The sequence below is a fragment of the Podarcis cretensis genome (genome assembly GCF_951804945.1).
Source record: "Podarcis cretensis genome assembly, chromosome: 3".
Classification (NCBI taxonomy): Eukaryota; Metazoa; Chordata; class Lepidosauria; order Squamata; family Lacertidae; genus Podarcis; species Podarcis cretensis.
This window is the reverse complement of record NC_137172.1, coordinates 722,941-747,091: the sequence shown is the minus strand read 5'-3', so window position 1 is coordinate 747,091 and position 24,151 is coordinate 722,941. Positions and strand designations below refer to the sequence as shown.

Sequence of the window (24,151 nt, the reverse complement as noted above, 5' to 3'; positions counted from 1 at the left end):
GGAAGACAGGAGGGCCTGGCGTGCTCTGGTCCAGGGGGTCACGAAGAGTTGGACATGACTAAACGACTAAACAACAACAACAACAATATGGTTTTATGGTTTTATAAAGTTGTAAACCACTGTGACGTACAGTATTTCTATGATATAGTGGTACAGTATATAGTTTTATAAACTAACAACAAACTGTTGTGAGGAAAGTCTCCAGGGCCGTCTACACACAAGCACAGGCCGAACCCTCCCAATGATAACAGCCAGGCTGGCTGAATATATATTCAGTGACATCATTCTTCTTTGCTCTGTGACATCATCACTTCCACAGCAGTGAACTGCGGCGCAAGTGATGTCACCAAGGAGCCTCTCTCTCGGCTCAAGGAGGCGGCGGGCCAGGAGTGGACTGGAGAAGCCAGGGCTGTAGCAGAACGGTGAGCATGAAACTCATCATTCTAGAGGACCATGCTCAGGCCAGCGAATGGGCAGCAAAGTACATTAGGAATCGGATCATCCAGTTTAGTCCTGGTCCAAGCAAATATTTCACCCTTGGACTTCCCTCCGGAAGTACTCCGTTAGGGTGCTATGGGAAACTAATAGAATATTACAAGAACGGAGATCTTTCTTTCCAGTATGTGAAAACTTTCAACATGACTGAGTATGTGGGTCTTGCGAAGGATCACCCCGAAAGCTACCACTCCTTCATGTGGAACAACTTCTTCAAGCACATCGACATATCCTCTGAAAACACACACTTTCTGGATGGAAAGGCAGCAAACCTGGAAGCAGAGTGTGAGGCTTTTGAAGAGAAAATCAAAGAGGCTGGAGGAATTGAGCTCTTTGTTGGAGGTATCGGCCCAGATGGTCACATTGCTTTCAATGAGCCCGGCTCCAGCCTGGTGTCCAGAACCCGAGTGAAGACCTTAGCTATGGACACCATATTGGCTAATGCCAGGTTCTTTGGTGGAGACCTCTCCCGAGTGCCCACCATGGCACTCACCGTTGGAGTGGGCACAGTGATGGACGCCAGAGAGGTGATGATTCTGATCACAGGAGCCCACAAGGCGTTTGCTTTGTACAAGGCGATTGAGGAAGGAGTAAGCCACATGTGGACCGTGTCCGCCTTCCAGCAACATCCCCACACCGTCTTTGTGTGCGATGAAGACGCCACGGTGGAGCTTAAAGTGAAAACTGTGAAGCACTTTCAAGGTCTGATGCTTGTTCACAACAAGCTTGTGGATCCACTATACAGCATAAAAGAAATGGGAGCCGGGAGAGGGCAGTCCAAGAAGCCGTATAAGGACTAGCCTCTTATGATTCGGAGCAACTGGTCCTTACACTTAGATGGAGCTGGTTGAAAGCCTCCTGCCTCTGTATCTCGGGAACGCTCTACAGCAAAACACGTTATTGGAAAATGTCCTTTTCTCAGTGGTGAGGCAGTAGCAACGGATGAAGCTGCACCATGGAACTAATTGTCAGTTTGCCCCTTTTTAAAGACCAAATGAGGAAACCGAGGCTGTCTCTTCTCCTTAACAGAGCACTGCATAACTTAAGGGTTACGGAGAAGAAAATGTGAACATGTTATCTGCATAGCAAAAAGATGATCTGTAACCAAGAATGGGACGTGAAAATGTGGAGCTTTTGCTACTCATCTTTTTTTACATTAACATCCGTACATTAAAAAAACCAACAACCAAGGAGCCTTTCTGGGTCGTCTCTGCTTCCCAATAGAACCATATTGAGGAGGGGTCTTCTCCACACACCTCATCAGCTATCTGAGGCAAGGTGTCGGTGTTATGTACTGAGTTGAATGGGATCCAAAAGGCAGCAGTCTGATTGGTCCTAGAACAATAGGGTCCAGAATGTGGCAGTCTCATTGGTTCACAGGAGCCACCCAATCCAGCTCCAGGTGGAAGTGAATCCGCAACCTGATTGGCCTACAGGTGAATCCCAGAATTAGCCAATCATGTGGGGCCCATTGTGTAGGACCAATCAGACTGCTGCCTTTGGATCCTATTCAACTCAGTACATAACAGTTGGGGGGCGGGGATGGAGGGCATCCCTAGCAGGAAGGAGATGCAGGGGGAGAGCTGGCACCCTGGTGAGGAGTGGGGTATTGCTGGCGTTGACCTGCTCAGCCCCAACCACTTGGCAGTCCTTGGAGGGGTCGCCCTGGGTTGCTGTCGGTCCCAGAAGGCAGATGCAGGGCTTGTGTTGGGGCATCACACAAAGCCCCCTTTGTTCTACAGGAAGTGGTCAACCCCACCCCAAGGTTCTCCTCTTCTCTGGTGGTGGTCGTGGCGGGTCTCGGGGGTGTGTGTGTGTGTGTCATGTGACACCTGTGGGGCAGAACCTTAGTTGTCCAAGTCAGGTCACAGAGGAAGGGGGCAGTGGGGCCGTAGTTAGGGGGTGGTGAGGAAGGCCCCCGCCAGGGGTGCAGACGAGACCCCTCCCACAAAATTGGCTTTAAAAATATTGATTATTGCCTCGTAAGAAAAGGTTTCAAATAAAGGGTCTTTATATGATATGCAGGGGCCTTGTTTTTCCCTATTTTCTGGATGGTTCTGCCAGGAGCACAAGATCACCTAGCTACAGCTCTGGGGGGCAGCTGCACTTTCTTCAAGACCCCCCCCCCCACTCACGGCGGGGAAGGGAGCATCATGAGTTGGAGACATAATGTAACACATGTGACCGAGGGATCTTCAAGGGGACGCTGGCGGAGGAGAGAGGGGCCCCCACCCATCACAGCACTGCTCTTGGCTGTAGTTTAGGAGGAGTGGGTTTTTTGAGGTGGGGGGGGTCTCTGCTTGCTGGTTCCTCTGAGCTCAGGGCTAACCCTGCTTCACAGCACTAGGAACCAGACTTGGATTCCTGCCTGCTGCTGTTTTCAATGCTCCAAACTAAAAAGATGCACTTGAGCATGCAAAGAGTATATTTCTCTCTCGCTCTTTCTCTGTTAGTCACCTGAGATCAGTGAGCTATCCTGGGACGACTGCCACTTTTGACAGCATTACAAGTCTCTTGCACGGTTATTAGGGCAGAAATGCAAAAGGTACACACACACACACACACACACACTCCCCCAGCATGGAAGCACACTGATGCCGGCAGGGCCTGCCCAATACTTTGTGCTGCCTGAGGCAAAGGACAAGATGGCGTCCCCACAGTCCCTGCGTAGAATTCAACCAGGCTGACAGCTGAATCAGCTCTGTCAATGGGGCAACTTCCTCCACCACACCTGTTGCCTGCAGGTGAAGGATGAGGGGGAGACTGTTGCCACCCCTTAGCAACCGCCGCCTGAAGCAACTGCCTCACTTTGAACTAATGGTAGGGTCAGCCCCGCATTGAGGGAACAGCAGCACCCGCCGAACCTCCTGCTGGCTGATGAAAAGTCCTTTGTCCAAGAGAAAAGGCAAGACTTGGTGTGGTTTGATAAGGGGGGGGGTTCATTTGGGAGGTCACTTTAGCCCCTCATGCACAATGATCAAATTATGGGGGTGGGGAGGAAATGGGGCCCACAACCCCCGCCCCACCTCGGCTCCTCCTCACTTCTGATCATCCCTTCTGCTCTTCTGCAAACAGTAGCTGAGGGGCCTAAAATTAGGAGGGTGGAGGTATTTTATGGCAAGCCCCGCCAGAGATTGAAGCCCTGCTCCCTGCGCAATAACAGCCCAAGTAGGGCGCGCAACACACACACACACACACACACCTCCTGCTTCCTCCCTTGAGGCCAAACATCACATCGCCCCACAATAAAAGTCAAACATCGAAGTCGTGTCCACTGGCAAATCCCAGCTGGCAGAGCAGAGCGAGTGGTGTGTGGCTTGCCTCTGGCCTGCACATTCTCTTCTCGCCCCCCCGCCTCCCCCCCCCAGTTCCAGAGGCCAGAGGAAGTGGGGGCCACTTGCTCTGCCGGGCCTTCTCCTGCTCTCCCCCTGAACTTTTGCAGCAAGGCAGCCACCGAGAGCCAAGAGCTGATTGTGGCCAAGGAGGAGCCAAGCAGAAAGTGGGCCAGGGGGGGCTGTTTGGGGCAAGGGAAAGAGCCCCCTCCATCAGAGAGAGAGAGACTCAGCTGGTCCCTGTGACTTTCTTCTCAAAACAACCCATTTCCCAAGACTGGGCTTCCAATCCCAGAATGGCAGACTTGGAAGGGGCCTCAAGAGAGGACTATAAATGGCACGGATGACCCAACAGAACAGCACACACTGCTCCACTCTGCTCATTGTGACCCTTCGACCTCTGGTCAGGGCCTGGCATGCGCAGGAACACAGAGAGCTGCCCTTTTGCCCAGTCTGTCCATTGGTTCTCCTGGCCCAGCCTTGCCCACACTGACCAGCCTTTTCCTAGCGCTGTGAACTGCCCTGAGACCTCTGGGTGCAGGGCGGTATAACAACAACGACGACGACAACGGTTGCTGCTGCTGCTGCTGCTGGAGAGGGCAGGGAGAGGCCTGGGTCTTGCTTGCCAGCTCCCCAGAGGCACTGGGCATTGGGTGGACAGGATGCTGGTCCTTCTTTGGTTCATTGGCTCTCCATATCGATTGCAGAACCTCCATGCCCAAGGGCAGTCTACCTCGGAATACCAGACAGTGGGGAACACAATTGTTCTTATCTCTCAATTTGAGACTGGCTGTCTACATGCCATACTTCTAAAGGACATGGCTTCCTCCACTGCAAGAACCCAGGGAACTATAGTTCTCTAAGGGCACTGGGACTTGTAGCTCCAGAGGGCTGCCTCACCTCACAGGCAGAAGACTGGCCTTCCTGGGGAATGGGGCAGGGGGGTCGCTGAGCCTCCTGGCAGCCTGCGCTGGGTCAGCCTCTCCCGCAGGCCTCCGAGGTTCCCCGTGGGATGACCCCTGCCTTCCTGCCTCGTGGTCTTCGCGCCTGGTGGGGCTGGGGTCCCGGGAGAGCCTGGCTGGACAGGCGTGGGACGGACGGAGGTTATTTCAGGGCCTGGGTCTTGTCCCCTAGGGATCGATGGGGATGAAAGAGATCCCAGAAGCGATCTTGGCAGGCAGAAACCAGCCGGGGGAGGTCTAAGAAACAAAGGCTTCCCTGTCTCAGACGTGACACACACCCCCTGGGACCGTCCAGACGGATTGCTGCCTGGCAACTCTCCTGGCTAGTGACGTGGGACGCCTGGGGTGGGACGGGGGCCAGGAATCCACCCGGAGCAGGCGGAGGGGCTGCCCCGACGGGGCCCCCGCGGCGTGGTGGGTCGTGGCCAGCCGCCCCGTGGCAGGCACCTCGCTCGGTAGCCGCGCCGCGCGTCCTCCCGGGGCCGTGCGGGCTGGCTGCCGGCCCGCGCCCGCCCCCTCCCCACGCCTCCTCCCCACCCCCTCCTCCTCCCGGCCCCGACAGTAACGAGAAGCAGATGTCGGCAGCCGCAGCTAGGGGGGCGCGGAGCGGAGGGGGCGGCCCGAAGGAGCGGCCGTAACTCACCTTCAGGCGGTGGTCGGGCGCTGGCTGGCGAGGCGAGGGGGGCGAGCTGGGGGGCTAGCCGAGGCCAGCCCGGGCCGAGGGAGCGGGGAAGCCCGCGATGGGCGGCGGCGGCGGCGGGGCGCGGGGGCCCAGGCCGGCCAGGCAGGAAGTCGGGGGGGAGTGAGCCAGCCCGCTCGCCTCGCCAAGTTCGCGAAGCTGTCATTGCGCGCCCAGGCGGAGCCCAGAGCGAGCGCAGCAGCCAGGAGGGAGTCCCGGGCTGGCGTCGGGGGGCCCCGCCATGCGCAGCTGACCGCCCCCTCGACGGGACCCCCAAGCACCAGGCGCCGGGATGGCCGGCCCCGGGGCCGCCGCCGCGTGGCTCTGCCTCTGGTGGGGCCTGCTGGCCGGGCCGGCGGGCACCATGAACTACCCGCCCCGCTACAGCCTCTACACGGGCGCCGGGCTGCCCTTCGCCGCGCCCGTCCAGGGCGCCGGGCAGGCGGCCAACGGAGGGGCGCGCGTGGCCAGTCGCCACAGGTAAGCCGGCGCGCAGGGGGGCAGAGGCCGAGAGAGGGAGAGGGAGGGAGGGAGAAGCGGGCCAGGGGCGCATCCAGCCCCCGTTGCCTGCACGGGCTGGCAGCCGCGCTCGCGGGGTTCATCTGCATGCCAGGCAGCCGCCAAGAGAGCGAGGGGCGCTGGAGGCTGGAAGTCCCGGACCAGCTCGAAGGGGCTGGGGGCTTCTTGAACATCTTACGCCCCCCCCCCCAGCTCCAGCCGGGGCTCTGGAGGGCCTTGTGCGACCAAGGGGATGATGGGGGTGGGCTCTATGGGGCGGGGTCGTGCCCACAGGCCTTAGATGGGGGGCCCCGTCCGACCCGAGCCAGGCTCCTCCCGGGCGGTGGGGGATGGGCTGCGGGCGCTGGGCCGGGGCGTGTCCGCGGGGACTTGGGACGTGGCTGCTTCGGAGTCCGGGGCGCTTGGCCGGAGGCTGGGGGGGGGTGAGACTCCCTGAAGGACTCTGCGGGAGAGGCGAGGCGAAGTTTGGGTGGGTGCCAGGCTTGGCAGAAGGGGGGTGGTCGGGAAAGCCAGTCTGTGGGGCGGGGGGCAAGTGGGGCACGTTGCAAGTCTGAGGCTGCAACCCCAACAGCCGGAGTGGGAGGCGGCGGCGGCAGCATCGCCTCCGGGCAGATAGGAAAAGCAACAAGGGAGGGGGCGGGATGCCGCCGAAGAGGGGCTCTTCTCTGTAGGCCACCTTCACCCCCCTCGGTCTTTCTTAGTACTCCGGGAGATTCCCAGACCAACCCAGGAGCGGGGGAGGGGAGGGTCTTTCCCAGATTTCTCCTCGCCAGGCCCCTCCTCGTGGGCAGGTTTGGGGGCTTCCGAGATTATGGATTCGCGACGGGATGCAAGGCAGCTATTCAGACCCTCCGAGTAGCGCTGCTGCAGCAACAGGTAAATCCAGCCAGGAATAGGCCAGGAGGACCACCCGATCCCTTGCTCCCCTGCCAGATCACTGAGGTCTCCAGGGGAGTCCCGGCTAGACCCCCACCCCATAGAGCCCCCCTTGGGTTTGTGTTCACCGGGAATAGTATTCCAGTTGAGGTCAGACTCTCCCTGTTGAACTTCTGCCACCTATTGAAGACTTCTTAAAAAATAAATAAATCCAGCAGGCATTTTAATTGAAGTCTGGCTTTATAGTTTTAACTTTTCGGTGTTGCGTTTCTTGCCCTCTGCTTCGAGACAGTTTCAGCCAAGCGGTATAAATTGCTTAAAAGGAATGAAGCGAGTCCAACAGTGTTAGGAGGTTGTGCGCAGACTTGAAACCAAAATAGCAGCTGGACGGAAGTCGAACTGTCTCGGACCTCAAAGGTTTGGCAGAGCCGAGGGGCTTGAACCGTCCTCCAGAAATCCCCAAAGGATGGGGGCGATACCTCCGGGGGCGCCTGGGAGACAGCCCCCCCCCAATGGAGGAAGAGAGTCAGAGACACGGGCTGGGTTGAGGCTTGAGAGGGGCTGCCTCATCCACGAAATAAACCCCCTCCCGTTGTGGCTGCGGTACAGGAAAAGCACTCTGCACGCCCTCAGAGGCGCCCCCTGTGATTATTCCACGCGGAAAGCCTTCTGGGGCCGAGCCCTGGCTCACCCAGCAAAAAATGCTGGAAAGGGGACTTCCTGTGAGACAGCAGCGGGGAAGGTGAGGAGGTGAAGCCGGCAAATATTAACCAGCTGCCGGGAAGCCTTAATGCTGGCTCAGATCAGGGTCAGCTCCGAAAGGCTGGAGGCAATTCCTCTGGCCTCTTCCCAGCTGCCCATCCCAGCCAGGCCACCCCTCCCTGATCAAAGGTCCTTGGACAAGGGAGACCAAGGCAGGCAGGAAATGTCTCCTGGACGCAACAGCCCCAATTCTGCCAGCACCCAGCCGTGACCAGGTGGTGACTGGTGCCCATTGGGACTGGGGGGGGGGGAGGTGGAGAGGCCAGGTGGGCAGAGCCTGGACCAATGAGAGGCCAATCATAGCTTTGACCCCATCCTCTCTCTCCATGCTGATTTTTAGGAGGGCCAAAAGGAGGCGGAGGAGGATGCTGAGGGGCCAGGGCTTGTGAGAGCCATTGTGGTGCAGTGGTCAGAGTGTCAGACTAGGACCTTCGGCCTCAGAGCTCGCCGGGTGTGACCTTGTGGGCCATCCCATCCTCTCTCAGCCTCGCCTTCCTCACAGGGTTGTTGTCGGGATTAATTGAGAAGCGATCTTGAGCTCCTTCGAGTAAAAAAGACGATATATCTAAGTGCAGAAGGAAAGAGCAGGCAGGGGCTGGTGGGGAAGGGCCCCATTCCCCCTATGGACCAGCCCCCAATGGCTGCAATTGCGCATGGAGGGAGGGGGTGGCCGTGGAGCAATGCCCCCCCTTTATGCGTCCTCTGTCAGAGAAGAGCCGCCTTCATCCCGTGGAGAGAAGCAAAGGGAGATTCCCAGCTGAAGCCACATCCTCTGTTGCTCAAGATCCTGATCATCTCCGAGAAAGGAGGGTTGGAGACGCCTTCCCTGCTCCCGTGGGACAACCCCTTCTGAGCAAAGTCCCAGGCTGCATCAGTGGGGCCTGCTCTCTGAAGAACTTCCACTCCGGTGCCTCTGCCCCATCCTTGTCCCATCTCCCCTCTGCTCAGGACCCTTCTCGTTAGGGCAACGGGCCATCTAGGCCAGCATCCTGTTCTCACAGTGGCCAGCCAGATGCCTGTAGGAAACATGTAAGCAGGATTCGAGCACAAGAGAGGCATTGTGGACCTTAAGGTCCCTAAATAGCAACACCCAGGAGCTCCCTAAGGAAGTTAGATTGGCTTCGACCAGAGCCAGGGCCTTTTTAGCACTGGCTCCGGCCTGGTGGAACGCTCTGTCTCATGAGACCAGGGCCCTGCAGGATCTGATTTCATTCTGCAGGGCCTGTAAGACAAGAGTTGTTCTGTCTGGCTTTTGGCTTGGAATCAACTTGATCCCCTTTCCTTCTTTCCTTTTTCCTTTCTCCTTCTGTGATGGAACTCCTATTTGGGACTTCCCTGGCTTTTTCTGGCCCACGTAGGACCAGTCTGGATGGTTGGCCTTGGTGAAGGTTTGACATTTTCATCCCCAAAAAGTTTTGATTTGAGTTTCTACTGAAATGAGGCTGCATTTTAATGTTGTACTTAATTTTGTTTTAAAGTTGTATTTTAATCAATTGTTTTTATACCTGGTGTTAGCCGCCCTGAGCCCAGTCTTGGCTGCGGAGGGCGGGGTATAAATACAATATTATTATTATTATTATTATTATTATTATTATTATTATTATTATTATTCTCCCCTCTTGCGGTTTCCAGCAACTGGGATTCAGAAGCATTGCTGCTTTTGACTGTGGCTGGTAGCGCTTAATAGTCCTCTCCTACTCCATGAATTTGTCTAATCCTCTTTTGAAGCCATCCAAGCTGGTCGCCACCTCTGCTTCCTGTGGCAGGGAGTTCCACAGTCTAACTCTGTACTGCATGAAGAAGGACTTTATTTGGCCTGTCCTGAACCCTCCAACCTTCAGCTTCATTGAACATCTAGGAGTTCTACTGTTATGAAAGAGGGAGGAAAAAACTTTCTCTTTCTAATTAATTAATTTAGACAGAGCTTTGTAAAACACTAAGCAGAAGAACGAGTGGAGTTAATCTGGGATCGGGGAGGGCTTGATCCAGAGTGCAGGACCATGAATCAGCTGGTCGGTGCCATGAATCAGCTGGTCGGTTCCCAAGCCTTCATGTCTGGCTCGAGTTTAGCAAGTTGAAAGAGACATGGTGTTGTGCGTTTGGTACATCTTCTTTAGAATGAGCCTGTTGCATGTGGTCAGATAGACTTTGCAGGTTTTGGAATTAAGATCAGAACCTCCCGGAACTCTTTGGCCACAGGCAATGTTGGGAAAAGAGTCCTGCGCCGTGAGACACCAACCTTCTTCCATGCTCCCTTCAGCTCTCAAAAAAACTGTCGCTTATTTTCATCCTAGCAGCAACTAGGAACTTCTGAAGTTTAAGTCACTGTGTGGTGGGAATTAAGAGCCACCTAATTAAACAGTAGTGATGTATGGAAGTGAGAGCTGGACTATAAAGAAGGCTGATCGCCGAAGAATGGATGCTTTTGAATTCTGGTGCTGGAGGAGACTCTTGAGAGTCCCATGGACTGCAAGAAGATCAAACCTCTCCATTCTGAAGGAAATCAGCCCTGAGTGCTCACTGGAAGGACAGATCCTGAAGCTGAGGCTCCAAGACTTTGGCCACCTCAGGAGAAGAGAAGACTCCCTGGAAAAGACCCTGATGCTGGGAAAGATGGAGGGCAGAAGGAGAAGGGGACGACAGAGGACGAGATGGGGGGACAGTGATCTCGAAGCTACCAGCATGAGGGAGGCAGTGGAAGACAGGAGTGCCTGGCGTGCTCTGGTCCAGCGGGTCACGAAGAGGCGGACACCACTAAATGACTAAACAATAACAACAACAATGAAACAGTTCTCATGTCCTTGTCCAATGCAGGGGGGGGGGTTTCAGCCAGGTGTCCCTTGGGGTCTCTTCCAACTCTACAATTCCATAATTCCATAATTAGTGTTGAAGCAACAGAAGATGGCAAATGTAGGTTGAGAGAAAGATCCTTTTCAGACTTTCCCACCCAATTGTCTCTTGCCCATTTGCAAAACAAAAACAAAAACAAAACCACAGCAATCAGCTCTTGACCATTCAGATGCAAAAGAACTGGGGGGGGGGCAGGGGTTTAGAGTTGGGATTTGTTGAAGGAAAGGAAGGCAGGACTAGTCCACCTCCACTGGCCCATGGAGAGGACTTGGGTGAAAACAGGGAGGGGGGCAACAGGTTATCTGGGACCACATCAAGGCCAAGGTATCTCTCCACTGGTGTCTCTGAATACTAGTTGCTGAGGGCTAGTTGGGGGCTGCTGTTGCTGTGCTTGCATCCTGCTTAAGGCTATGGTTAATAATAATAATAATAATAATAATAATAATAATAATAATAATTTATTTATACCCCACCCATCTGGCTGGGTTTCCCCAGCCACTCTGGGCGGCTTCCAACAGAACACTAAAATACAATAACCTATTAAATATTAAAAGCTTCCCTAAACAACACTGCCTTCAGATGTCTTCTAAAAGTCTGGTAGTTGTTGTTCTCTTTGACATCTGCTGGGAGAGTGTTCCACAGGGCAGGTGCCACCACCAAGAAGGCCCTCTGCCTGGTTCTCTGTAACTTGGCTTCTCGCAGGGAGGGAACCACCAGAAAGCCCTCGGAGCTGGACCTCAGTGTCTGGGCAGAACGATGGGGGTGGAGACGCTCCTTTAGGTATACTGGACTAAGGCTGTTTAGGGCTTTAAAGGTCAGCACCAACACTTTGAATTGTGTTTGGAAATGTACTGGTTTAAACCATGGAGTCTCTTGGGCTTGCCGATCAGAAGGTCGGCAGTTCAAATCCCCGTGACGGGGTGAGCTCCCGTTGCTCTGTCCCAGCTTCTGGCAACCTGGCAGTTCGAAAGCACACCAGTGCAAGTAGATAAATAGGTACCGCTGTGGTGGGAAGGTTAACGGCGTTTCCGTGCATTGTGGTTTCCATCAAAGTGTCCCGTTGCACCAGAAGCGGTTTAGTGCTGCTGGCCACATGACCCGGAAAGCTGTCTATGGACAAAGGCCAGCTCCCTCAGCCTGAAAGTGAGATGAGTGCCGCAACCCCACAGTCACCTTTGACTGCACCCAACCATCCGGGGGCCTTTACCGTAACTTTTTACATGAGGGCTTTGGAAGTGTGGGTGTCCATCTGTCAGGGTTGCGATTCCTGCATTGCAGGGGGCTGGACTAGATTGCCCTTGGGGGTCCCTTCCAACTCTGCAATTCTATGATTCTGTGGTGTTCTAAGCTTGGAGGCGCATCTGAAGCCCTGGGTGCAAATATTGGTGGGTGTGGAGACTAGCTGAGCATGGGAACAGGGAGGGACCAGACGTGGGTTTTCATGGCCAGGATGCGGCTCTGCTGAGGTGTTTCCTAGTCCAGGAGAGAGCACCACCAAGGCACCAACCTTTGGCTGACCTCCCTTCCCTCCTGGCCTGAGACACTGGAATTTGATTTCCGAAAAAGAGCTTGCGGTTCTTTGCCTCAAAGCCTCCAGGAGCAGCTCAGCTCTTCCACCCCAAGTGGGTTGGAGTAAACGGGTTAGCCCTTGTGCTCAGATCCTGCTGAAGGGGCACCTGTTTGGCCACTGTGAGAAGAGGACGCTGGGCTCAATGGGCCATGGGCCTGATCCACCAGAGCGATGCTTCTGTTCCTCTGTTCTTCAGCTCTCTATGGTCAGGGTGGGGTTTGAGAGCAGAGCACACTCTGCATGCGTGCAGAGAACCTCTTGGAGGGCGAAGCCTTGGCACTGAACCCGGGGCTTCTGGCGCCTTGGCTCCTTTTCACCCTTGCCTTCCGTGTCCGCCTGCAACAGAGGCCTTCCTGGAATGTGGAGGTCTGGCGTGGGGCTTGCTCTGGGTCTGCTGCTGCGGGCTGGACTGAAACCAGTGTGGGGCAGGGGGGTCTTCCCAGTGCCTCCTGCAGCCAGTCTCTCGCTCTCTCTCTGCTGCAGGAACTGGTGTGCTTACGTGGTCTCTCGCAGCGTGAGCTGCGTCGTGGAGGATGGAGTGGACACCTACGTCAAGCCGGATTACCAGCCGTGTGTCTGGGGGCAGCTCCAGTGCCCCCGCGTCATCACGTGAGTGTGGGGAAGCAGAACTGGAGGGGGGCACTCAGGGCTGGTGGTGGGCTGTGCTGCTGCTGGCTGCCTGGGTGGAGCACTGCGGGGTCACAGCCTCCGTGGGCAGATGGGGTGGAGTGGCGGATGCCTGTGGCTGCTGCCTGGCGCGTGCCCAGCCCATCAAGGGAAGAGGCTGCCCAGCGGGAGCCAGATGGCCCAGGCGGGCGGGCGGGGAGGGGGGGTCGCCTGCCCCCTGGTGGGCATCTTCAGGACTGCAGGAGGAGGCGGCTCCTTCAGCTTCCCAGGAGAGGCGGGTGCGTCTGCCAGTCAGTGCCTGCAGAGGGAGTCTCTGGCCTTCTCCTCTGCTGTGCTGATTTGGAGGGCAGTGTGTCCAGCTCCTCCTGTGTAGTGTTCCCAAAGCAAGGAAGGATTGGACTCTGATTAATAAAATACAATTTAATAGGATTAAATTGACCGATGGGCTGGAATAGACCCCCAAAACGGACTTTGGACATGGCTGGAGTAATAAAACTGTAGAACTGGAAGGCGTGGAAATGTCGTGGATAGTAGGAGAGGATATATTGATTTAATATCATCCTTTCTCTCTCATGCTAGTGAGCTGGTAGCAGAATGCATTCCCCTGTATATATATAGCAGGAAGCTGGTTGGTAGATTCATTAGAATCTCTGGAGTTAAGCAATCCAGTCTGGCTTGTCCAGATTGGGTTTGTTCCTGGTTAATTCCCCTTTAATTCCCTCTTAAAAAGAATAAGGACACAACAGTCTTCTCTTAAAAGTAACAAGAAGTTTACTTACATCCAGTTCACAGTATGATCCTGAAGGCAGGCTTTAGTTTATAGTTACAGAAGAGAGTGTGAGTTTATCCCATATGAGAATTGAGCCCATGTGCTGCTGGCTGAGGGCCAGCAGACAGCAAAAGAGCATCAAGAGAGCAGCATCAAGACCAAGCCCTTTTATGGGGTCTCCCAGGGTCACATCCATCTACCTGGTCACACGCAGGTGTGACAGGAAGTCCTCCTGGCTGGAGCAACGTCCCCCTGTGGGTCCACTCTGGCCAAACAGGAAATGTTGTACTTGACTGCTTTCTGTGATGTCACATCCCACAGAAGGGACCTCCAAAGGTCCTGTAGCCCAACCCCCTGTAATGCAGGAATCAGAGCTGAAGAATCCCTAACTGGCAGCTATCTGAAAGACTTGCTCCTTGCCCTGGGCATGTGGCTGGAACCCAGGGCACCCCTTGCCCCAGTCCCAGTCCCAGTCCCAGTCCGGATACCAGTGCTTTTCTTTCTCCCAACCAGCAGGTATCGAAGCTTTGTTCGCCCTCGCTACAAGGTGGCCTACAAGACTGTCTCAGACATGGAGTGGCGCTGCTGCCCCGGCTACTCGGGTGACGACTGCGCCGAAGGTGGGGTGCCGCCCACCACGCCCCGCCCACGAACTCAGCCCGTCCGTCCCAACCTCTCTGGCTTCAGCAACACTCTCAGCGGTCTTGGCGGAGAAGGTACCCCGGGCAGGATCCAGGGGGAAGATGCTCTGCCACCCCAACCCAGGAGGATGAGGTGGGGGGCTGGACCCACACACTGGGCAGGACCCTCACCTCTCCCCACCACTGCAGGCCAAGTCACCAATGTCACAATGCCAACCCCGGTGGCATGAGATGTACTGGGTCAAGGAAAAATACTATATATATGAAAGAGAATTCCTGGATGCAGAGCTCTAAGTTTGGGGCAAGTACTCTTTGGTGAGAGAACCCCAGCTCTTAGACCTTTAAAATATGCCCTTTAATGTGAGTTCCAAAGTTTCCCTCCCCCCCCCCAGCAAAGGAAAGAGACCACACACTTGTTAAGTTAAAAATGGTCATGTTCATGTGCTTCAGAGAAGTGGAACAGGCAGTAAAAATTAGCTGTTAGAAAGTGGTGAAAGTTCCTAAATTATCGGCATAGGAACTGAAGAGTGGCTTGTGAGAGCCATGCGGTCTGAGCTGGAGCAACTCAAACCTCTTCACTAGCAGACGGGCAGAACAATAGGTTTGATTAGCCATAAGGGAAGTGGAGCTAGCTAAGCCTGGCAGGACAGCTTACTCTATGGTATTAACACCTTCATGCCTTAATTAGACTCAAGCATGTTGGTTATGTGAGGCTGACCAACTCTTGGGAGATTTAAGCTCATAACCTCAGCCTTGGAGGTTAGCTTTGAAAGAGACATTTAGTAAATTCAGTCTGTGGAGCTGAGCCCAATTTTGTCTCTCCTGATCCAGGTGTTTCCATTCCTGCACATTCTCAAAGCATCTTTGCAAGACCTTAGATGGGAGCTCAGGATCAGCACAGTGTAGCTTAGTTCTCTTGCATAGAGGGTCTGATTCCCTGCTGGGTGGAGCAGCTGCTTTGCCAGGTGACAGACCTGAGTGGAGGTGTCCTGATGTGGCTCTCTTCTCTCCCCCCCCCCAGGGCACAGGGACTCCGAGAAGGTCCGGCAGCTGGAAGAGAAAGTCCAGCACCTGAGCAAACAGCTGCAGGACCTGCAGTCCACCATGGAGACCAGCAACACCAAACTGGCCGAGGACGTCCGCCGGGCCGTCGAGTCCTCCTTGAACGGCAAGCAGCCGGCGGACGCAGCCGCCCACCCAGAAATGAAGGAGACCCTCAACGAGATCCAGCGCCACTTGCAGCGTCTCGACAACCGCATCTCCAACCACGAGAACGGGCAGGGGGTGGCCCAGGGAGGCGGGACAGACGTCCACGGCGAGGTCCTGCGGGAGGTGGAGCGCACCATCCACGAAACCTGCTCCTCCTGCGTAACGGGCGTCTTTGACCTGCGGCAGCAGAGGGAGGAAGACCAGGACCGAATGCGGGCTCTGGAGAAGCTGGTGGCCTCCGTGGACCAGCGCAACCGGGATGCTGTGGACACCGTCCGGCAACACGTGAGCCGCCTGGCCTCCCAGCCGCCTGAGGATTGCTGCGCCCGGGCCGAGAGCAGGGTGAGCGGGCTGGAGCGGCGCCTCAACGCCGTCACGGAGGCCCTCTCCGCCCTCAGCGAGCACCTGGCCGGTCGCAGGACACCCCCGCCGCCTCCGTGGAGCGTGGACCGGCGCATGTCGGAGGTGGAGAGCCGGGTCAACACCACGCAGCGCAGCTTGGAGGAGCATTTTGGGGACCTCCAGATCATGCTGGAAGGGGCGGACGAGCGGCTGCGCCGTGCGGAGGGCCAGCTGGACTCGGCGTTCTCCCGCCTGAACGACTTCCAGAGCCACGTGGGGCGGGCGCTGGCCAACCTGTCGAGGGATGTGGGCGCCCTGAAGGACAGCAGCCTGCAGCAGCAGGGGGCCCTGGAGCGGGTGCACAGCACAGCCCACGCCTGCACGCAGATCTGCGCCCCTGCGGGCAACCAGGACTCTCAGATCAGCACCATCCTGAGCGACCTGGAGCGGAGGCTGCTGGACACGGAGGGGCAGCTGCGCGTCCTGGGCAGCAACCTCCACCAGCTGGACGTCTCGGGGAAGCTGCGCAGCCTGCAGGGTCTGGTGGGCTCCCACAGCGACGCCCTCAGCCGACTGGCAGGGGAGGTGGGTGAGCTGGAGAACCGCATGGTGGTCTCCGTCAGTGCCGGGCCCCCCGAGCTGGTGCTGCAGGCCAACCGGACCCGCCAGCGTCTGGAGGAGCTGGAGAAGGAGGTCCGGGGGCTGGAGCAGCTCTCCTGCGGACAGGAGTGCGCCCAGCTGCGCGAGGAGGTGGGCCAGCTGCGGTCCGAGGTGGAGGTCTGCCAGGCCGCCTGCCAGCCTCCTGGGCGGCGCCCTGACCTGGGCAAGGAGGCAGGGGACGCCTCCCGGCCGCTGGACGGCTTCAGCGTGATCGGGGGCAGCTCCAGCGTCCACCTGCAGTCCTTGCAGGGCGAGCTGTCGGAGGTCATCCTGGGCTTCAGCTCCCTGAACGAGACGCTGGCCGGGCTGCAGGCCACTGTGGAGAAGCACCAGACGGACATTCACGAGCTGGGCACCACCAAGGACCACATCATCGCCGAGATCAACCGGGTCCAGCAGGAGGTGACGGAGCACGTCAGCGAGAGCGAGGAGCGCTTCCAGGTGCTGGGGCGCGAGGTGCAGCGCTTTGGGGGCGCCCTGCGCGTGGAGGCCTCCGACTGCCGGCGGGCTTCCGGGGGGCTGGCGGAGAGGCTGGCCAAGCTGGAGGGGGCGTGTGAGAGGCTGGACACCGTCTCCGGGAGCCTGCGCAAGATCAAGGAGGGGCTGGACAAGCACGTCTCGGCCCTGTGGGGCTGCCTGCGGGAGGTGAACGGGACCCTGCAGACCCACGGAGCCCTCCTGGACAAGATCCATGGCAGCCAGCTAGGCACCATCCACCGCCGGCTCAGCACCCTCAACGGCTCCCTCCAGACCTTACAGGGGCAGCTTCACGGCCTCACCCTGCAGGATTTCACAGGTACACACTCTGGGGCGGACGGCAGGGGGCAGGGGGGCCCTCTTGCCTCTGTCTCTGCCTAGACAACTAATGTTCTTCTCCATCCACAGGACCTCCCGGGCCCCCTGGACTGGAGGGCCCCATGGGGAAGCAGGGGCCCGTAGGCCCAGCTGGGCCCCCTGGCAAGGACGGAAGGACCGGCTCTGTGGGGCCTCCAGGTGAGCAACTGGCCAGGCTGAGTTTTTGCATCATGGTGTCTGACAGCAAGATGACCCTCTGGGTCCCTTCCTATGGTTCTGTGCCTCCCTCGGAAGGGGGTTGGGCTAGATGACCTTTGGGAATCCCTTCCAACTCTACCATTTGGGGGTTGCTTGGCTTCCCAGAGCCCATTGTGTCCCAACACCCCTTTCCTTGCCCTGGGAGCACCAGGGGATCGGGGCCTTTGGAAGGTCACAAGAGTCTCCCCAGAACAATTAACCCTCCATGTGCTGCAGTGGGCTGGCGCCCTCTCCTGGACAGAGGGGGAGGTGCACTGGGAGGGGGTCCCCTTCCCTGCCCCATGCTGGGTTGCTCTGCCCCATCTGAGACTGTGAGCTGCATGAGTGGCAGCTGCCAACCCCACAGCCCCCCTCCACCAGAGGCCTTCTCCACCACCTCAGGTGTGCACACCTGCCTGGTTGACCACACATGACCCCCCCAGCCTCCCTTCTGGAGAGCACCCAGTCTTGTCTCTAGGGGGTTGGGGGCTCCATTCATTAATAGCTCCAGGCCTGCTTGTTGCAGAGGCAGGAGAGGGCCTTTTTGGTGGTGGCTCCTAGGAACTCCCTGCCTTGAGAAGGTTGACTGGCTCACTCCTTGCTGTCTTTCCACCGGCAGCTAAAGACTCCCTTATTCCAACAGGCATTTGGGAACTGACTATTTTATTTTATTTTTAAAGCAAAGGGCTTGTAATAGTGCTGGACTGTTTTTACCGTATTGGCCTAAATATAAGCCTCACTTTTCCTCCAAATTCCAAACGTGAAAAGTTAAAGTACGGCTTATATTTACAACCTTATGATATGCAGCTAAGAGCACAGGGCAAACAGCACCAGGAGTGTGGCAAAGCGGCGCCTGCTCCACGCATAGTCCCCTGTCTTCTTCCCCCAAGGCCGGGGAGGGAGAGAGCGAGGAAGGGGAAAGGCTGCTGGCAAGGCAGCCCAACTCCCCCCCCCCCCACATAGTACGCAGCCAGGAGCAGCAAGGAAGGGAGCAGCTTATATTTGGGAGCTTTTTCTCTCCCCCCCCCCATTTTAAAGATGCAGCTTATATTCGGGTGCAGCTTATATTCAGGCCAATACGGTATTATCTGTATCTTAAGAGATTTGTTTTCATTCTGTTAGGGTTTAATTACTTCTTAGCAAATATCTGTGATATGTTTTTAGCTTTGCATCTCTTCCCTGTGTCTTAATTTGTGCAAGCTGCCTCGAATCCTGGCCTGGGTTCAAAGGCGGGATCTGAATAAATATAATAACAATAATACGTTTCCGAGCACAATTCAAGGTGTTGGTGCTGACCTTGAAAGCCCTAATCAGCCTCAGCCCAGTATCCCTGAAGGAGCGTCTCCACCCCCATTGTTCTGCCCGGACACTGAGGTCCAGCACCGAGGGCCTTCTGGCGGTTCCCTCCCTGCAAGAAGCCAAGTTACAGGGAACCAGGCAGAGGGCCTTCTCGGTGGTGGCGCCTGCCCTGTGGAACGCCCTCCCACCAGATATCAAAGAGAACAACAACTACCAGACTTTTAGAAGACATCTGAAGGCAGCCCTGTTTAGGGAAGCTTTTAATGTTTAACAGACCAATGTATTTTAATACTTTGTTGGAAGCTGCCCAGGGTGGCTGGGGAAACCCAGCCAGATGGGTGGGGTATAAATAATAAATTATTATTATTATTATTATTATTATTATTATTATTGAAATTAATGAATTAACAAGTGGAATGGGGATGACCACTCCCACCTCTCCCTTGTCCCCGTGAGTCTCACCCATCTTCCCTTCTCTCTTGCAGGTCTCCCCGGAGAACAAGGTAATGACCGGGCACAGCTGATAGGGCTGGCGGTGTGTGTGTGTGTGTGTGTGTGGAGGTGCTGCTGCTCCTGTCCACTGCAGCAGTGGGGGGGGGACTGGTTCCAGCAGCCAGCACAGCCAGTCACCTCACTATGCCTCCACATACCCTGTTCCCTCCTCTGTGGGGAAGCTACATTCAAGGCAACGTCTGGGGGGGGGGGTGAGCCTTGGGACTGTTGGAATTAAACACCTGGGAAGGCCACCACCTTCCCAAGACACTCCGATGGTCACTCTCTGGCTGTAAATCTCCCTCAGTCCAGAGAGACTGGTGATAAGCTACCCCTCCCTCCTGAGAGGAGCGCACTCGTCTTCTGGCTTCTCATTGCAGAAGAAAGAGACAATCAGTAGCTCTAAACTACTTTATTTTACAGTGTATATGCAAAGAATCCATCTGCATGTCTGTGCTCTCTGAGCATCAGTACAGAAAAGCATCACACAGAAGTGAAACTAAACTCCCAACAGTGCTGAGACTTCGTTTCTCACACCCAGTGCTACGTACTGGAGCAGAACATGTGGATAAAAATCCTAACAGAGACTTCAGGCAGAGCCTTAGAGTGAGCTCAGGGCTACCTAGCAATACCTCCCCAGGCAGGCGAACGGGGTCTTTGCCCTCTGGAGAGATCAGGGGCTGAACCTGGGCTGTGCAACACAGCTGCCCTCCCCAAGAGCTTGCAGAATGGCCCCTGGGGTGAATCTACACACAGAAAAAAACCCACTACAAATAAAAGTCAGAATTTAAATCTTTAAAACAAAAGAAAGAATAAAAAACACTATGGAAGATCGCTTAGATTTTTTTTGCTCTCCAGCGCCATCTGGTGTTGCAGGTTTATAACACATTCAAAATGCTGTTTTTTGACTAATGTGGCTGAGTCCCCAGGTCTCTGCTGTGAGGAGCGGCTGGACAAATGGACAGGCCTGGGTGGGAGTGTCTTGATTTATTTAGTTATTTATTTCATAAATTTATAAATTTCTTCATTGTAAAAGAAGAAGAAAATCACATCAAATAGGCTTACAAAAAAGACAAAGCAATAAAATTTTCAAAAGGAAAATGAACGACAGTAATTTAAGACATCTGAAAAGTTGAAATAGAAGCAGACTTAAAACAGGGTTGCGTCAACTTTCTGAACATCTGGGCAGGCTTGTCTAAGCAAGAATGTTTTTAGCCGGCGCCAAAAAGAGTCGTGTGAAGGTGCCAACCCGATCAAGAGGCAGAGAGTTCCGAAGTGCAGGTGGTGCCCACTAAGAGACTGAATTCGTACAAATGCAGAACAGGTGTTATGAGGGAAGCAGGCACATACAGAGTGAGTTGCCAGCACAGAAACCAGCCAGTTCTTGAGAGCCAGTTTCTTGTGGGTGATCAATGCAGGGAAAAAGGGAGAAGTCCCTGAAAGTTTTTCTGTTTCCCCAACCCACCTCCTGCTCCCCATCCACTTGCAGGCCTGCCTGGGCCACCTGGAACGACGCCCAAGGTCTCCTTCACTGCAGCACTGACCGCCCGCCATGTGGAGACAGGGACCATCGCCTTCGACCGGGAGCTGCTGAACGATGGGGACGCCTACGACCCGAAATCTGGTCAGTGAGGGGCTGGGAAATGCAGGAAGGAGAAGATGGGGCTTGGGGTGGGAAGGCCTCAGAAAGACAGGTGTGTGGGAATGTTCGGGGTGGCAGGAGAGGATATATTGTTTATTAACATCCTTCCTAACTTAGAGTTACATTCCCCTTTTTACATGCACAGCAGATAGCTGGTTGCAGGCTCGTGATAGCTGGTTGCAGGCTAGTGTGAGCCTCTCACTATTATACAATTCGGTCTGCCTCAGATTGAATTATACGTTCCTGTTAAGTTTCCTTGAATTCCTCTTAAAAGAATAAAGATGCCACAATCTTGTTTAAAGTCAATAAAAAGAAGTTTACTTACATCAGTTCACAGTTGGATTCCTGAAGGCAGACTTAGTTACAAATATGTACATGTGGCTCTATCCCATAGGGAGGAATGATCTCTGAGAAGCTAGCAGGGCAGTCCTAGCTAGAAGCTGGTCAAACGTAGAAGGGAAATGAAAAAGAGGGAGAGTAGCAGCATGCCTTGTCCTTTTGTTACCTGAACAGGTGAGGTCACGCCCACCTTCTATCACATGCAAAAGGAAGGATGCTCCAGCCAGGAGGAACAGGAAGTTTCGACTGGCTGGACCAAACACTCCCTTGCATGTCCACTCTAGGAAAACGAGGAATGTTGTACTTGGCTGCTCCCAGCTTCCTGAAATGAACAGGGGAATGTCCTCTGCTACCAGCTCACTAGTGTGAGTGAGAAAGGATATTATTTAATCAATATATCCTCTCTTCCTACCCTCAACATTCCCACACCCAGCAGGTGCTCTGGCATGACTCTGCTGACTTGCACCAGGGTGTCAGTCTTAAACGGGACGTTCTGGGATCCAAACAGAAGCTGCCATCGCCTTCTGTGATCTGTGATGGTAAAACAGGACAGTTGGGGGGGATGGGCATTTGGTTGGACACTCTGAGAGGAGGATGCTGGACTGGGTGGACCACTGGCCTGATCCAGTGGGCTTTCCTAATGTTCTGATGTTCTCAGGGGTTGAAGAACTGGAGCTCACAAAGCCAGGGGGGGGGTGCTTGGGGTGGGGTGCAAGGCAGGTGGGAGGACCAATGCCAGGCACCTGTAACGGACCTCTCCTCTGCGCAGGAATCTTCACCGCTCCGTTTCCTGGCCGCTACCTGGTCAGCGCCATCCTGACCGGCCACCGGGGGGAGAAGATTGAGGCGGTCCTCTCCCGCTCCAACCAGGCCATCGCCCGCAGCGACTCGGCCGGCTACCAGCCCGAAGGCCTGGAGAACAAGCCGGTGGCCGAGAGGCAGCCCAGCACCGGAGCGCTGGCCGTCTTCACCCTCGTCGTCCCCATGGAGGCTGGAGAAACTCTCTGTGTGGACCTGGTCTCTGGCCGGCTGGCCCACTCCTCGGATGAGCCACTGACTGTCTTCAGCGCAGCCCTGCTCTATGAGGATGACTTGGGGGTCTAGGCGGCTTCTGGGCGGGGGAAGGGGGCTGGCTGAAGCAGCGCCTCCCTCCAGCCTGGGAAGGGAGAGCTGAGGACCCCTCCACACTGCCCTCTTGCAGCCCCGGCCAAGCCTCCCCTCCTCCCACCTCTGGGCCAACACCGCAAGGAGGGCATCCCTTGCAGCCGCCAGGCTCTCCTCTTGCTGGCACCCCCTGCCCCATGGCCTCCCTGCCACCCACGGGCGGCACAAAGCTTGCAAGACTCTCTCTCTCTTCCCAAGGCAGTGTGGGGAGGAAGGCAGAATTCTGCCCTCTGCCCCACACAGCTCCCCAGGCCTGGCAGGGGGGGGGGGGTGCCACTGCCCAGGCCAACAGAAAGTGCCACCTCAATGCCAGCTGCATCCATGGCCCAGCGGGAATGAAAAAGTCCCCTTTGTTATTTATCTGTGTCTGTCGTACCCCAGAGAAAGGACCCCTCCCTCCTCATGCCACTGCCCTCCACCACCAGCCGGCTTGCTCCCTCGGCTCTCTGTCACAGCTTTGCCACCGCTGAGGCTGCCTCTTCTCGCCACGTCCACTGCAGAGCTGCTCAGATGCCAGTGCTATGCCAGGCTTGCCATGGATGGGCCAGACACAGGAGCCCCACCCCAAGGAGCCAACACCGCCATTCATGTGAGATGAGGAAGAGAGGCCCCTTCACAGGACTGGGGGTGGGCAGAGGAGGAGGAAGAGGAAGAGGAGGAAAGGGCCTCCCTCCAGCCTCCGTCTCCTGTGTGGGTCACCCTTCATGTATATGCTGTGTAAAGGCCCAACTCAGCTATCAATATAATTATTGAATAAAGAAACACAACTTTTTTAAAAAAACACCACCACCAACCACGGCCCTGTGCTGTATCTGTCATCCGGGGATCATTCATTCATTCATTCACTCACTCACTGTTTTTATTTATATGCTGTTTTTCCACAGAAAAATGTCACACTTAAACAAACAAAGCAGGAATGCATTTCAAAGCCAAAAGATGCAAACATCTGTTTCATAACAACAAAGCAAAACAACACACTGCCAAATGTAATATGAAAAAAGGCATTTCCGTACCAGAAAGATAACAAGATTGCACAAACCCCACACCCAAAAGCAAAAATAACTAAGAGGCTTTGCAGTTCTGCGTTGGGCCTTGGAATGAACAGCAGCCACTGGCACAGAGGCTTCCAAGGACAAGGCGGGGGGGTGTTGGTGTGTGTCTCCCTTGCACCCCAAAAGGGCACCACCCCTCTCAGCCACCGCTGCCACTGTCCTCCATCTGGAACCATCCGTGCCACATGGTGTTTTAACAGAGCAACACTAGTCAAAACCCGGGACTCGGCTACATTAGTAAAGAAAAAGTGTTCTACATGCGTTAAAACACTGTGACACCAGATGGTGCCGTAGAGCAGAAAACTTTTCTACACAGTTTAACATAATCATGATAACAGAAAACAAATGAACCCTAATTTCTGACTTATTTATAGCATTTCCCCCCCTGTGTGTAGATCCATCCCAGGTCTCTGCCCCCAGGAGCCCGCAGTCAGAATTTCAACTGGAGCAGGAGGGGGATATTCACAAATGCCACACTCTGGGCTTAGGTCTCAGGTATTTTGGCTGCAGGTGGGCAGAGGGCTTTACTGAATGAGGCTGGACTTTGCGTGTGTGGGGGGGAGTCAGAAGAACAGCTTCTCAGCAGGGAGGAGAGGTGGGCGAGTGGCCCTGTCTTTTGGCTGCTGGTGGGATGGCTGGGCAGGCGAAGAGGGAGGGGCAGGTGGCTTCCTCTGGGCACAGTGGGGTGAGCCTGAGGGGGTCACTTGGCTCCACAGGGTCTCCCTCACAGGGGCTGAGGGAGCAATGGGCGGATGGCTGCTCTCCTCTGGGGTTGGGCTGGACCCCCAGGCTGAGATTTACGGCCCAGAACCAGTGCTAGAAACTCAGATATATAAGC

The 24,151-nt window shown here is 55.5% G+C and overlaps 1 protein-coding gene and 1 pseudogene across 3 annotated transcripts; both read left to right on the top strand.

Annotated features, from left to right (window-relative positions):
• The first annotated feature begins 340 nt into the window (after positions 1 to 340).
• LOC307213320 (glucosamine-6-phosphate deaminase 1 pseudogene) lies at positions 341 to 1,685 on the top strand (annotated as a pseudogene). Its single transcript has one exon. The product of its transcript is annotated as a glucosamine-6-phosphate deaminase 1 pseudogene (transcript).
• A 3,860-nt stretch (positions 1,686 to 5,545) lies between these two features.
• Positions 5,546 to 23,054, top strand: EMILIN1 (elastin microfibril interfacer 1). 2 transcript variants are annotated; one of them, XM_079968525.1, is made up of 8 exons: positions 5,546 to 5,948; positions 12,529 to 12,654; positions 13,955 to 14,157; positions 15,104 to 17,089; positions 17,179 to 17,286; positions 19,110 to 19,127; positions 20,606 to 20,740; positions 21,867 to 23,054. In XM_079968525.1, the coding sequence occupies exons 1-8, from the start codon at positions 5,761 to 5,763 to the stop codon at positions 22,199 to 22,201; spliced, it is 3,099 nt and encodes a 1,032-aa protein (XP_079824651.1). In that variant the 5' UTR covers positions 5,546 to 5,760; the 3' UTR covers positions 22,202 to 23,054. The 2 variants fall into 2 exon arrangements, with proteins under 2 accessions (XP_079824651.1, XP_079824652.1); XM_079968526.1 differs by having other exon boundaries at positions 5,547 to 5,948; positions 13,958 to 14,157.
• Positions 23,055 to 24,151: the final 1,097 nt, after the last annotated feature.

Bases quoted from the DNA above. Each gene is read 5' to 3' on its own strand.
- EMILIN1 (XM_079968525.1), top strand. From the start codon at position 5,761: ATGGCCGGCCCCGGGGCCGCCGCCGCGTGGCTCTGCCTCTGGTGGGGC. The intron at 5,949-12,528 runs GTAAGCCGGCGC...TCTCTGCTGCAG, and splicing joins CGCGTGGCCAGTCGCCACAG to GAACTGGTGTGCTTACGTGG. The intron at 14,158-15,103 runs GTACCCCGGGCA...CCCCCCCCCCAG, and splicing joins CAGCGGTCTTGGCGGAGAAG to GGCACAGGGACTCCGAGAAG.